The 15,714-nt window shown below is 37.4% G+C and overlaps 1 protein-coding gene across 1 annotated transcript in view; it reads left to right on the forward strand.

Annotated features, from left to right (window-relative positions):
• The window catches only part of LOC132393191 (cilia- and flagella-associated protein 47-like), a 595,459-nt gene that overhangs the window by 293,716 nt on the left and 286,029 nt on the right, over positions 1–15,714 (forward strand). Inside the window, exons 41-43 of the mRNA XM_059968130.1 lie at positions 3,405–3,463; positions 8,254–8,399; positions 14,183–14,291. Coding sequence (XP_059824113.1) covers positions 3,405–3,463; positions 8,254–8,399; positions 14,183–14,291 — 314 coding nt within the window. The remainder of the gene's footprint in view (positions 1–3,404; positions 3,464–8,253; positions 8,400–14,182; positions 14,292–15,714) is intronic.

The following is a 15,714-nucleotide window of genomic DNA, read 5'->3' on the forward strand; positions in this document are numbered from 1 at the left end:
ATATGGGCCCAGATTAGAAAATTTAATGATCTTTATGGTTTCTCCCTTTCTAGTCCTATCTTGCATAATTACCTTTTCTTACCTTCTATGCATGATTCAACATTTCATGATTGGTATAGAATGGGCATTAGGCATTTTGAAGATCTTTTCATTGATAATTGTTTTGCAACTTTTCAACAACTTTCTGCAAAGTTCAATCTACCTAATGCCCACTTCTTTAGGTACCTTCAAATTAGACATTTCATTAATCTTTTATTACCCAACCTTCCTGCAATGCCGGAGAAAAACGTTGTGGACCTGTTTCTTTCTATTAATCCATTGGGTAAAGGCTTAATAACTTTTGTTTGTGATAAATTAGTGCCCCTACGGCATGCCCCCTTTGATAAAATTAGAACGGCTTGGGAACATGACTTAAATGTTTCTTTATCTGATGTGGTTTGGGACTCAATTCTCAAGTCAGTTAATTCAACCTCTCTTTGTGCTTGCCACTGTCTTTTACATAGGGCTCACATGTCCATATCTAATTTGTCTCGATTTTACCCGAACATTAGTCCTGTTTGTGATAAGTGTAAAGGTGGCGAGGCTTCTCTTATCCATGTGTACTGGGCCTGTCCTAGTCTAGAGAAATTTTAGAGAGAAGTTTTGGTAACCTTATCCCATATTCTTAATTGCCACTTCGAACCTAACCCTCTGATTGCTCTTTTTGGTACCTTGGTTGAGGTGGGTATATATTTGAGTCTGACTAAACATTGAACATTATCTTTTTCTTCTCTTTTGGCTAGACGTTTAATTCTTCTTAGGTGGAGAGATGTTGCCCCACCCACCCATGCTCAATGGCTTAATGATATTATGTCCTGTTTAGACCTTGAAAAAATTCACTACTCACTTCTCAATTCGGACATAAAGTTTCATAAGGTGTGGGGACCTTTTCTTGAATATTTTCATAATTCCTCGTTAAATTAAATCTTTTTTTTCAGTCCCTTACTTTCAGCTTTTTATTTCTTTCATTGGTAGTAGGCATTATTATGTTTTGTTCTTATTTTCATTTACAGTTTTGGGGGTTTGAATGCTCCGATTAATATTTCTTACATCTTGGAGTGGTTGATCTGGAGCTTTTTTTTCTCTGCGGGAGGGGGGAGGATACTAACTTTACATGATTTTACTTTGGGTGTTTTTCATCATTGTTTTGAATGATATTATTGTATATTTATCTTACACTGTATTAATCTTTATTTGCTGTTGGGCTTTTGTTGTAGTGATTGTAGAAATGCATTAAAAAATCAATTAAAAAATGCTCCTCATCTCCAGAATTATTCTCATGGATCTCCTCTGGACCCTCTCCAATGCCCAGCACATCACTTCTTAGATAAGAGGCCTAGAACTGCTCAAAATATTTCAAAAGTGGTCTGACCAGTGCCTTATAAAGCCTCAACATTACATCCTTGCTCTTATATTCTAGTCCTTTTGAAATGAAGGCTAACATTGCACTTGCCTTCCTTATCACAGAATCAACCTACAAGTTAAACCTTAGGGAATCCTCCACAAGGACCCCCTAATCCTTTTCCACATCCGATTTTTGAATTTTCTCCCCATTTAGAAAATAGTCTATAACACATCTCTACCAAAGTGCATAACCATACACTTACAATCTGTCTAAGTCCTTCTACAAACTCCCTGCTTCTTCAACATAAACTGCCCCTCCACCTATCTTTGTATTGTTCCCAAATATGGCCACAAAACCATCAAATCTGTTATCCAAATCAATGACATATAGTGTGAAAAGAAACAGTCACAACGTTGACCCCTGTGAAGTACCACCACTCACTGGCAGCCAACCTGAAAAAGCCCCCTTGATTCCCACACTTTGCTTCTTCCAATCAGGCAATCTTCTATCTATGCTGGTACCTTTGCTGTAATACCATAGACTGTTAAGTAGCGTCATGTGCGGCACCTGGTCAAAGGCTGTCTGAAAATCAAACTAGACAATATCTACTACTCTTCTTTGTCTATTCCACTTGTTAATTCCTCAAAGAATTCCAACAGATTTGTCAGGCAAGATTTTCTTTTAAGGAAATCATGGTGACTTTGCTTATTTTATCATGCGCCTCCAAGTACCCCAAAACCTTATCTTTAATAATGGACACCAACACTTTCTCAAACATTGAAGTCAGGCTAATTTGGTCTATAATTTCCTTTCTTTATGTTCATCCCTTATTTAAGAGTGGAGTGACATTTGCAATTTTCCAGTCCTCCATAACCACTCCAGAATCTGGTGATACTTGAAAGATCATAACTAATACCATCACAATTTCTTCAGCTGCCTCTTTCAGAATTCAGGGGTGTAGTTCCTCTGGTCCAGGTGATTTATTTACCTTCAGATCTTTCAGTACTTTCTCCTTAGTAATAGCTACACTCATTTCTGTCCCTTGATACTCTTGAATTTCTGACACACTGCTGGTGCTTTCCACAGTGAATACTGAGCAAAATGCGTATTAAGTTCATCCATCATTTCTTTGTCACACATTACCACCTCTCCAGTATCAATATCCAGCAGTCCGATATCTAATTGTGCCTCTTTTTTACTCTAATACAGTGTATCTGAAAATACTTTTGATGTCCTTTTTATATTATTAGCTAACTTACCTTTATATTTTCAATTCTTCTTTCTTTATGGCTTTTTTTTAGTTGCTTTTTGTTGGGTTTTAAAAGCTTCACAATCCTCTAACTTCCCACTAATGTTTACTTTATTATATGCCCTCTCTTTTCCTTATTTGCTGTCTTGGCTTCCCTTGCCACCCATGGTTGTCTCATCCTTCCTTTAGAATACTTATTTATCTTTGGAATATATCTATCCCGGACCTTCCCAATTGTCCCTAGAAACTCCAGCCTTTGATGTTTTGCCATCATTTCTGCTAGTATTCCCTTCCAATCAACTTTGGCCAGCTCCTCTCTCATGCCGGTGTAATTCCACTTACTGCACTTCCTCCACTATCCACCTATCTGACATCAGCTTCTCCCTCTCAAACTGCAGGATGAGTTCTGTCATATTATGATTACTGCTTCCTAAGGGTTCATTCCCTTAAGCTTCCTAATCAAATTACACAACAGAATTGCCTTCCCCTAGTGGTCTCAACCACAAGCTGCTCTGGAATTCCATCTCATTGTTATTCTACAAATTCCATTTCTTGGGATCTAGCACCAATCTGATGTACAAGGTCTATCTGCAAAGTGAAATTCTCCATCACTATTTTAACATTGTCTTTTTTACATGCCTCTCCTATTGTAATTTATATCCCATATCCAGGCAGCTGTTCTCACTGGTATGCTATTTTTTATAAAAAGGTTGCATTTAGTATTAATTTATTTACTTCAATGCATATAAGTAATTGTCTTCTGTTTTATAGTGACTCACCTTCTGAATTTGAAAATGGAATGGACAATCAAAGTGTGAATCTAAAAGACAGTAAGTTCTTTGCAGGAATAAAACCATATTATAAGGAACACTTGATAATAATATATTTTCTTTTGACAATTGCGTTATTGGGTATGATGTAAGAGAGACATGACCTTATTGTATTGTTCTGAATTGGTTCCACTCAACATAACATTGGATTCACAAAAAACTGATATAACAATGAAAAATTACTTGTCTGCAGTTTGAGTTAACCTTGTGTGGTTAACGTTTCACTCTGCTACATGATAATTGATCCATATATCTAATAAGATCAGGCAAAGTCTTCATTTCAGTTTAAGTGAAGCAATTCAAGTTTAATGAGATTCATTAAGTTGAAATTGGTTGGTAGTTCTGTTAAAACGTTAGAAGATTTACTTCAGGTTGACAGTGTAATTTTGTTTAAATTTAAATCTGAGCTGGTGTTTTACACTGCTTAAAACAACAGGTATGTAGTGACAACCCAAACATCTTTTCATGAAAGCCATTGTTTTTGGAGATATGAGCTGTCTTTAAGGTAGTTCACATAATAGAATGTTTAAAATTTGCTTTACCATGTGTTATCATTGGAAATAGATCAGTCAGCTTGGGTCATTATGTATAATTACAAACATTTCTTAACAGGTGTTAATGTAAAATAAGATGAAGTTTTGAAGAAGTATTTCTTCTCTCTTGTTTTTCATTTTCAAATCCCATCTGTCACCAACAATCATTCCACAGTCAAAGTCACTTAGATCACATTTCTTCCCCATTCTGATATTTGGTCGGAACAAGAACGTAACCTTTTGACCATGCATGCATGCTTTTATACATTAAATTGCTACCACATGATCGGCTAATTAGATATTTCATTAATGAGCAGGTGTACAGATGTACATAATAAGGTAGATACTGAGTGTACATCCAAAATTAGCTTAAATATCTGGTCAAGTTATGATTACCTTTCTGTAATTTTGTTCATATATCAATATGCCAGACGTGTTTACATTGCATTATTAGGTTGCTTCACAGAGGCATGGCTCACCCTTAGCACTCTGGACTCAGCACTCCAGCCCAAGGGCTTCACTATCCACCACTTGGATCAGACAGCAATATGACACAAACACAGAATAGGTGGTGTTTGTTTCATGATTAATTCATTGTGATGCACAATCCTGCTCACCTGACATGGAACGTCTGGTAATCAAGGGATGTCCATTCTATCTTCTGAAGGAGTTCCTTGTGGTCATCCTGTTAGTAGTGTGCATTCCACTCCTGGCAAGTGTGAAGCTAGCAATGGAGGAACTGAGTGCTGTGATCAACAGTGGTATGACAGTGCACCCTGATGCCTTCCTTATCATTGTGAAGAACTTTATCCAGGATAACTTACAGAAATCACTGACAAACCACCACCACATGTCACTCTGGAACCAGAGGAACTAATACACCTGATCATTGTTATACCATTATCAATAATGTTACCTTGACATTCCATGCACACGTTTTGGCAAGTCTGATCACCTGGCTGTACTTCTACTCCCGGCACATAAGTAGAGACTGAGGACGCAACAGCATGACCTTGAAGCTGTGGATTTACAGGACTGCTTTGAATTAGTGGACTGGACCATACTCAAGGATTCATACTTCACATCTGAATTAATCACCAACTTCAAGACCTACATGGATGATCGTGCGCTTTCAAGAATAAACTGAGTCTTCCCCAACCAGAAGCTGTAGATGAATCAAAGTCTGCTGAGGGCTAGATCTGTAGAGTTCAAGACGAGCAATCCAGATCTCCATAAGAAGTCCATTTATGACCTACAGAAGGCCATTTTGAAGCAGAAAAACAATTCCTATATGAATCCCCACAGTATCTGGTGACTCTGATCTCTGTGTTGGAGGCCTGCTGTCAGAACATCCTTCAAGAGGGTAAAACCTTGCAAAGTGTCAGAAGATTGTGTACTTAGAAGAGTGCTGAAAGTCTGTTGCAACCATTTGGAGTGTTCATGGAGATCTTCTATCTCTCACTACTGAGGTTTCCACTTGTTTCAAGAGCAGGGTGAGCTGCATGAGCAAGGTCCTGAACCAGCTGTAGTTTGTCTGCCACCATAACAGGTCTACAGCAGAAGAAATCTCATTGGCTCTCCGCTCAGCTTTGGAGCACCGAGACAACAGGAAAGCATACAACAAGTTGCTGTTTATCAATTACAACTTACTATTAATCAATGAGCTTCAAAACCTAAAACTCTGTAACACCTTCTGATCCTCAGCTTCATTATTGGGAGATCACAGTTAGTGCTGACTGGTAATAGCATGGCCTTCTCACTAACAATCAATTCAGGTGTGACTCAAGGATGCATTCTTTGCTCACTGCCCTACTCTCTCTACACTCATATCTGTGTGGCAAGCAACAGCTGAAATGCCATCTATAATTTTTTTTAATGACAACACTGTTCGGAGAATCTCAGATGACACCAAGAAGACAAACAGTAATGAGATAGGTTTGCTGTTGCAACAACAACCTTGCACTCAACCTCAGACAAATCAAGGAATTAATTGTAGACTTTAGGAAGGGGAAGTTAGGAAAATACTAACAGTCTCCATTAAAGGGTCAACAGTAAAAAGGGTGAGCAGCTTCAAGTTCCTTAACTGTCAATATCTCAGAGGATCTATCCCTGCCACTACATGTTGCTGCAGTCACAAAGAAGACATGCCAATGACTCTTACTTCATTAAATTAGGAATGTAACAAAAAAAACTTTTGCAGATTTCAATATGGTGGAGAGCATTTTGACTGGCTGCATCACAGCCTGGTATTGAGCCTCCAGTACATAGGATTGCAAGAGGCTGCAAAGGGTTGTAGACTCAATCAGTTCATCACAGGTAACACCCTTCCTGTCATCGAAGACATCTCCAAGAGGCAGTGCCTCAATAAGTTAGCATCCATCATTAAAGACCCTAACCATCTGGAGCATGTCCTCTTCACCTTACTGCCATCAGGGACGAAGTACAGGAGTCTAACGATGCATACACTGCATTTTAAGAACAGCTTCTATCCCTCTATCAGATTTTAGAATAGTCATGACTCCATAAACACTCCCTCATTTTTCATCATTTTTGTCTTGAGCAGTTGTGTGGAGTTATCCAGTGCATGTTTAATCTGAGTCTAGGCCTGGAAATGGACCAGACTATGTGGAAAGCATCATGAATGGTCCCAGTACCGAAGAAGGGCCAACAGGAAGTCTTGAATGACTACTGTCCAATGGCCCTGACCTCACACATCATAAAGATCCTGGCCCACTTCTGATACATGGTCAGATTAGCCCTTGATCCCCTGCAGTTTGCCTACCAGGAGCACATTAGAGTCGACAATGCTGTCAGCTATCTGCTGAACAGAGCCTACTCCCATTTGGATAAGCAGGGCAGCACCATGAGGATCATGTTTTTTGATTTTTCAAGTGCCTTCACTAATATGCTGCTCTCATTGCTAGGGTAAAGCTCTGTTCAACGCAGGTTGGCACTTCCTTTGTATTCTAGACTACCTGGCTGGCAGACCACAGTTCGTGTGGCTTCAGAACTGTGTGTCAGATATGGATATAAGCAGCACCAGGGCCCCACAGGGGACTGTTTTGAATCCCTTCCTGTTTACCATGTAAACCTTAGACTTTAGGTACATCACTGGGTCATGTCATCTGCAGAAATTTTCTCATGCCTCAGCAATAGTTGGGTGTATAAAGGGAGGATGGGAGGATGAATACAGGGCCCTGGTGGAGGATGTGATCCAATGGTGCAAGTTGTATCATCTGCAGCTCAACTTGGGTAAGACAAAGGAGATGATGATGGACTTTAGGAAGACTAAGCCTGCAGTGCTCCCTGTTACTAGTGATGGTGAGGATGTGGATGTGGCGAGGACCTTCAAGTACCTGGGGATGCATCTGGACGACATACAAATGGAGCACCAACACAGACGCTGTGTACAAGAAGGGCCAGAGTCACCTTTACTTTCTGAAGAAACTGAGGTCCTTTAGAGTATGCAGACCTCTCCTTCACATGTACTACCAGCCTGTTGTCACCCGTACTAACTTCTATGCAGTGGTGGGCTGGGGCAACAGCATAAACATGGGTGATGCCAACAGCATCAATAAACTGATTAGAAAGGGTGGCTCTGATATAGGAGACAAACTGGACATGCTGGAGGCTGTGGTAGAATAAAGGACCCTATGGAAAATCCTGGCAATTCAGGACAATGTTTCTCAACCTCTCCAAGCCACTTTGGCTGAACAGAGGGGCACTTGTAGTACTAGAGTAAGACTGCTGCACTGCTCCAAAAGTGCTATATGAGGTCATTCTCACCCTCGGTCATTAGGCTCTATAATAAGTCAACCTATAGCCAAGGAAGTGATGGCCCCCTCCTGCTAGACTGTTTGAGGTAACTTATAATTTATTCTTTCTTGTTACTCTTCTAATATTTGTATATCTGTGCACTGTAATGCTACTGGACTCTGTAATTTTCTTTGAGATTAATAAAGTATCTATCTATTATTGTAACATCGTAATTTTATGCTTCAGACTGTACTACTGCCACTAAACAACAAATTTCATGACATATATCAATGATAAGCCTGTTTCAGTGCTGTTGGGCTCTGTGACTCTAATAATTAATCTGATTCTGATTTATTTTTAAACTGTGAGATTTAGTACATTAAATTCTTGAAACATATATAAATATGACATTTAAAGAAGAGAGTTCTAAATATCTCATCCTTCTTGAATTCTGTCTTGCTTAATTGCAATGATTGTTTATAATTATCTTTTTGCTTACAGCTTTACTGGATAATTGGGTGCCAGAATTCTTCACTAAAGTGGAATCATTGCAATTGGAAGCACGTGGTTCCTCCGATATGGAAGTTACTTATCTTCCCTTTCACACAGGGAAATCCTACTGTACTATTTACTTTGGCGATGAGCAGGTATATTTAAAAGATTTTTAAATTAATTTCTTAATAACTGAGTTTTTAATTTAAATAGTTTATTTTGATTTATTTAATTTGAAAATTGGAAGATGATGTAATTGGAGCTATTCATAGTAATTTTATCAACTATGTTTTGACATGAAAGTGGGTTGTTGAGGCAGTTCGTCACTCTTCTTACCTCAAGGAATCCAGGCTTTGGCCCAGTATTGGATACCATCTCCACTCATCACAATGGTAGAATATAACTGCAAAAGACTAAGTCTTAATTGTTCTGATGTTTTTACAAGTTCTTAGTTAATTTAACTAACAAGCTCACAGCAAATTATGCATTCTTTTGGGATCTCTCTTACCTTCACCACCCCTCTTTCTTGAATAAACTTTTTAAAATTTTTCAGATGTTTATAATTGCTTTAATTCCTTTTCATGGTTCTTTGCAGCCATTTGTATTTTTTTTTTGTAAACAGTCATCTTTTACATACAGCTTGATTTTACTTCCATCAGTTGCCTTAGCTTGTTTCTTTAAATTTTACTTTAGCTTCTTGGCTTATGCTGAGAACTCCAGCTTTGTCTGCAACAGTTGTTACTCTTGCGGGAAAATATTAAGACTATTGGAGTGGAATATTTCCCATTCCTTGTGCATTGTTTCATTTACCACAATTTTCTTCCAAATCTAATAAATGCAAACAATTAAAACACATTGTACTAATGTTTATTGAAGTATGGGAAAACAGCAAGGTGGGAATATGAAGATGTGCTGATCAAAATGGCAAGGACTTATTTAAGTATCCCGTTGCAGACAGTTATTGACAATTACTCCTGCTGACAGCCAGACTGGTGATAGGAACCATAGACATAGTACCCTATAATCATTAAAGGCAGTACAAATCAGCTCATGTTTGAGGCTGGGATATGGGAAGGAGATAAAGAACACAGAATATAGAATTGTTTTGACATGACAGAGAAGATTGAATCACTGTCGGCTCCAAGTAGAGCAATCTTGTTTTCCCAATTTTCTTGCTCTTTGCTCAGTCTTTCAATTTATTTTCTTTCATATGCAATTACTATTTTTTTAATTCAATGACAACTGTGGTGAATGTCAAATATATTAGGCCTATGGAACTGTGCTAATGGGTATGAAGTAGGGTGGTTAGAACTGGAGGGAAATGTGGTGGCAGTATCGGTGAAAACATGCTGATCTTCAGCACTTATTTTGTACTGTAGACATTCTTATACTGACAGCATGCCAGTAATCTAACCATGTGAAGCTCTCCCTACTTAGGTTCTGAAATTAAGTTGCAACGCAGAAATTATTTAATTAAATTTTCCAGCTTAAATATCAAATAATTGATAAGATCAACAAATGACGGCTTCCAGTGATGTCATCGTAGAGAATGGCAGCTTAAGTCACTAACTCCTCTGTAAAAATGCGTATTAACCCATCAAATATAGTGTTTTTCAAAAAGTATTTGACCGAAAAGAGGGGCAAGAATGGGGAAAAGGAATGGAAATTAAAAAAGCAACACTGCGGAGCCTGTGGCTGAGAGGAGTGCAGCGAGTGGCTCTCCTACCCGACCGCGTGCTAGCGAGGCGGCTGCTGGGCCTCGTTCAGGTGAAGCGGTGGATATGATCAAAATCCTGAAAGAGATAAGGGAGGTCCGGGAAGAAATAGAGCAGCAGCTGCATGATATTAAGGCAGAGCTCGCCAGCATTAATCAAAAAATAGCTGTGGCAGAGACTCGAATTGAGAAGGTGGAAGATCACATTTAAAACGTGGAACGGATACTGAGTAAGACAATAAAAATATTAAATCACCAATAAGGTAAACTGTTTGACCTGGAGATACATAGATAAAACCCAATTACTTTCATATTACTATAGCCCACCAAGGGAAATTGAAAATCAATACCCCTGGGCATGGCACAGAGTCTTTCAAATATTTGGGTATTATTATGCCAAAAGATTTGGCAAAATTATCAGAATGTAATTATCAGCCTTAATATAAATAAACTAAGGAAGATGAGACAAGATGGAACATGATTCCTTTTTTCAGTCTCAGTTCAAGGATTGAGTCTATTAAAATGAATATAATGTCCAGACTATTATATCTCTTTCAGACCCTACCAATAGAGATTAATCGAAATCAATTCAATGAATGGAACAAGATGCTATCAAGGTATATTTGGCAGGGTAAAAGGCCTAGAGTTTGTCTCAAAACTTTCCAATTAGCAAAGGAAAAGGGGGGGGTGGGGCCTACCTTCTCTTAGAGATTATTATTTTGCAGCACAGTTGAGAGCTGTGATATGTTGGTGCAACCCATCATATGACACTCAATGGAAAAACATTGAGGAGAGGGTACTTCCCATCCCCATACAAGCAATTTTGGCTGATAACAACCTGCAAAGGTACATAAATACTATTGATAACCCATAGGTGAAATTGACTCTTAAAATATGGAAAACTACTATAAAAGAATATAATCTGGAGGGAGATATTGCAATTCTTAAATAGTGTGCATATGACTCGGATTTTACACCAAATAAATTGGATGCTAGATTTAAGGACTGGATGGCTAAAGGAATAACAGTTCTTTGCAACATAATGAAAGAAGGGACACTGTTCAGTTTTGAAATGCTTAAAGAGAAACACTTATTAGAAAAACAAGGTTTTTATCGGTATTTACAGATGCGACAATATGTTAATAAGATGCTTAAAAATGTACCCAAGGCAAGTATATGCTTGATAGAGCTCTTTAGAAAAGCATATAATTCAGATAATGGTAGTAGAATCATTTCAAGCATGTATAAGGGGTTGTCAAATCTTAAAACACATTCAACTTCATACATTAAAACAAAATGGGAGACGGTAGGAGGGATAATTATATCTGAGGAAGAATGGACAACAATATGGAGGTATCAATGGAAGTGTACCAGTTCACAGAAATGGAGGGAGTTTGGATGGAAAAACTTGATAAAATATTTTATTACACCCTCTCAGAAATCCCATTATGATAGTAACCTCCCTGTTTGCTGGAGAAATTGTGGAAATCAAAATGCAAATCATCATCATATTTTTGGGACTGCCCTGTTATCAAAAACTATTGGGGGTTACACAATGCCCTACAAGACATCTTTAAGTGTGAAATACCCTTAGAGAGTAAGACCATATATTTTGGATACATACCTCAAAAATGGTTGAAGAGAGATAAATATTTAATGAATATTCTGTTGGTTGCTGGTAAAAAGTCTCTTACTATGAAATGGTTATCACAGGAGAGCCCAACTTTAAATACATGGATGGAAATTACAATGGATATTTACAAAATGGAGAAGATAACAGCATCTGTTAATCATAAGCTGGAACAATTTGATTCATACTGGGAAAAATGGTTTAACTACATAATGCCTCATAGGCCTGATTTTATTCTCACAAATCAATGAATCTGTTGTTAAAAAAAGATCACTCCCTACTTGTACATAGTTCTTTCCTTTTGCTTGTTTTTTTCTTTCCACTCTTTTCTATCAGTGTATACCTCAGATAAATACCATGGAGATTTGTGATTTATATGATTATATGATATATATGAACAATGTCTGAAATACATCTTATGGAAATATTTGTTTGATGATGAACTTCAATTAAAAAATTACCAAAAAAATCAACAAATGACAAGTGATAGTTCATTTCAAAAAAATCTGAGAATAGAAAATATAAATTAGAATTGTCAAGTATATTCCCTGTTATTAGACTGCTTTATCTTAAAACAAGAATAAGAAATAAATTAAGGATTGTTTAATGCCATTTCCAGTACACAAGTGTAAAGGAGAACAAAATAATTGTTTCTCTGAATCCGATGCAGCATATAAAAACTCGCTAAAATAAAGAACGTAACAATAAAAAAAATCTATAACTACATAAGATAGCTTATTTACATTGGTATGTATATAAGGTAACTAACAGGAAATAATAACGTAGTGGTGGTGGATTAGTGGGTTGAGGTATTATTTAAGGCTGATTTATACTTGTGTGTCGCATCTATGCCGTAGGTAATGCATACCCTACACTGTAGGGTGACGTGCACCTCTCCAGAAAAGTTACTCGTGTTGTGGTGACGCAGACTGCAACAACTGTGATTGGTCCACTTGGTAGCATTGCATCTCCTCCTATGCATTAACGGTTGTTTTCTTCTCCACCATGTCTGTAGGCTGTGTGTATACCGATGCGAAATAGATGAACAAAATTATCAAACCTACCTGCCAACATGTGAAAATGTTTGAAATACATTTCCTCGTCCATGTCTCTCATGAAGAAACTCAACACAATGGCATAGAAACCCCACCACCAACTAGCATTTTGGTGCATACCAACGCATGCTTGCTGCGGCATAGAGCCTACGCAGAAGTGAAAATCAGGGCTATGGCGTAGGCTGTGGCATAGTCCATATGCAAAAGTATAAATCAGCCTTTAGCCTTACTGCATGGGGAAATTAACTGTTTTTGAGTCTGGTGGCCCTGACATGGATGCTACAAAGCCTCTTCCCTAATGAAAGTGGGACAAAAAGTCTTATCAGCAGGAGGGGCCGGTTGCTTCATGACATTCTTGGCCTTATTTCAGGCACCTTTCTGTTTACATGTTCTTAATTGTTGGTAGGCTGGTGCCAGTGATGCTTTGGGCAATTTTGACTATCTGTTGGAACGCTTTCCTATGTGCCACAGTACAGTTTCCATACCATATTGTGATGCAGCATGTTAGGATCCTTTCCACTGTGTATCTGTAGAAGGTCATAAGTATTGATGTGCATAACATTTTAATAGCAATCATTTCCACAAATACTTTTGAAGGCAATCCCTTGGTGATAAAATTTACATATCAGGATTCTACAATCAGCAATGAAAAGAAGTTAACCATTCCAGCAATTATGGTTTCCCTAGCAAAGATTTTGAAATACTGGCATCAAGGGTTAGACTGAAGTTGTACCAGTTAGTAGGTTAATTGGACATTGTAAATTGTCCTCTGATTAGGCTAGGGTTAAATACAGGTAGGTTACTGGATGGTACAGCTTGATGGGCCAGAAAGTCATAATTATACCAGTGATTATAGATAATATAATCATTTATGGACAGGAACATTTCAACAAGCTTCATGCTCCTTGCATAACCACTCTTCATATATGAAAATCCAACAGCATGTTAATCTGGGATGCAACCATCCAGCAGCATGTCAATCTAGATTGCAAAACAGAGGATCTGATTTTTACTTGTAAGACTATTTGAATGGAATGTCAACCCTGTTCTTTCTCACTTGTTGGGAGCAAAATGGCTCCAGAAAATCTCTGGCATCTTCAACTCTCTCTAGCATCTTCATATAATGTCTCGATTTCTTCAATTCATTACAGATTCCTTGTTTAATATTTCAACTGAGCATTGGAATTCTGACAATACAATACTGCATTGAAGATTCAGTAAAATTTCAGCTAAGTCTCCGGTGTAGGCTTTGATTCCATGATTGTCTGATCACAAAGGGAATGTTTCATTTCGTGAAAGCTGCTACATATTTGCATTATTTAATGGCGTATAAAGAAAATGGCTCTCATGCTTCAGGGTGGTTTCTCAGTGCCTTCTCCACTTTATACTTGCCATTTCTAATAAAAGGTTGCACTCAAATCATAGATCTTTTTTATATTTATTATACATTTCTAGAAATATAATTTGTTATTTGATTTTTTTTTCACCCAGCAGCTTTTATCAATGATGCATAGTATTCTGATTTTTTTTTAAATATAGGTTGGTGAATTTGTGTACTGTCTCGAAGGAATCGGTGGTATACCATTACCCTCCAGAGGAGTAGAAGTGTTTAGTTCTAGTGCAATACGGAATTATTGCATTGCTTCAGGTGCTGTTAATCTTAATACATTTTTGTAACTATTCAGTTGAACAAAGAAAATAATTTCTGTCTAATTATGATATGAAAACAAGGACAGAAATTCACATGGGCTATGAAATCAAACTGACAATACAAAGAGAAAAGGAAAACTGTAAAACTGACTACTGATTTATTACTGTCTGCTTTGTTCTCCTATCCAGAATTAGTTTTAGACCCTGCAGTGCCATCTTTATTACATAAAATGTGAATCATTTAACTTCAGGGATTTCTATTATAGTTATAGTGACTAAACATAAATTTTTATTCTGTGAGATAGAGTGGTTGTAGTTATGATTTATACAAGTGCAAGAACAAGTTGCGTATTAAAATTAAAAATCACTTGCCAAATGTTTTTAATATAATTATCCAGAAAAATTGCATTGCTTAATTTGTTTTGGAATGAAAACTGGTTATGTCCTAAAGCAGCTCATGGAGACAATTATCATTGAGCTTGCTGGCCAAAAGAAATCTAAATGCATGAAATACTTAATTATCCTGTCTTGCTTGCAGCCATTGAGATGAATAGTTATCTGTATTTATTTCATCCTTGGCAATGAGTTAACTGTATGTCTTTACACTGCAGTACAGGTCAATAAATAAGAACTTTCCAGCTTTCCTCTAGTTATGCTCTAGAAATCTTGTCATAAATATGCCAATGAAGAAAATGACTTTGTTACATAGTAAGGAATCTCCTTCCTATTGCAGCTTTCAAAATTTTCTTCACAAATACACAGTAAATTAATTTTCATTTTTTTTCTAAATTATTATCATTTTAACCTCTACAACATGGAATAATTAATAATTAATATTCTCAAATGTTAGCAAACTCTAATGGAGTTATTTTGTCTTTATTTAAAGATTTAAAGGGGAAAGATATTTCAAAGTACATTTATTATCAAAGCATATATACAGTATACAACCCTGAGATTCATCCTCCCGCAGGCGTCCATGAAACAAAGCAAAACCATGGAAACCATTTAAACAAAACGTCAAATACCAAATGTGATGTATCAATGACTGCAGACCTCAGCCACACAGCCAGTTCCATGCCAAAGTTCCTCGATCAAATCGCACAAATAACAAAAAAAAACATGTACCCAGAAACACATGGAACATGTACTGCAGAGTCCTCCAAAAATGAGTCTACAACCACGGAGCACATTTAGTGCAGGGGACATTAAACATCAAACCATATAGTTCCCCCAAAACAGAGTCCCACAGGCAGGCAAATGCAGTCAAATGGTGCTGAACACCATCTCATCATCTGCTCCTGTTCTCATCGATTTCAATCTTGCTCAACACTTTAATCAGCTGACCGTGGATTCAAGTTGCACCATTAGGAGACAATGGCTGAACACTCATTGAATTCCCTAGGAGATAGCAAAAGCACTAG

This window comes from Hypanus sabinus, chromosome 4, assembly GCF_030144855.1.
Source record: "Hypanus sabinus isolate sHypSab1 chromosome 4, sHypSab1.hap1, whole genome shotgun sequence".
Lineage (NCBI taxonomy): Eukaryota > Metazoa > Chordata > Chondrichthyes > Myliobatiformes > Dasyatidae > Hypanus > Hypanus sabinus.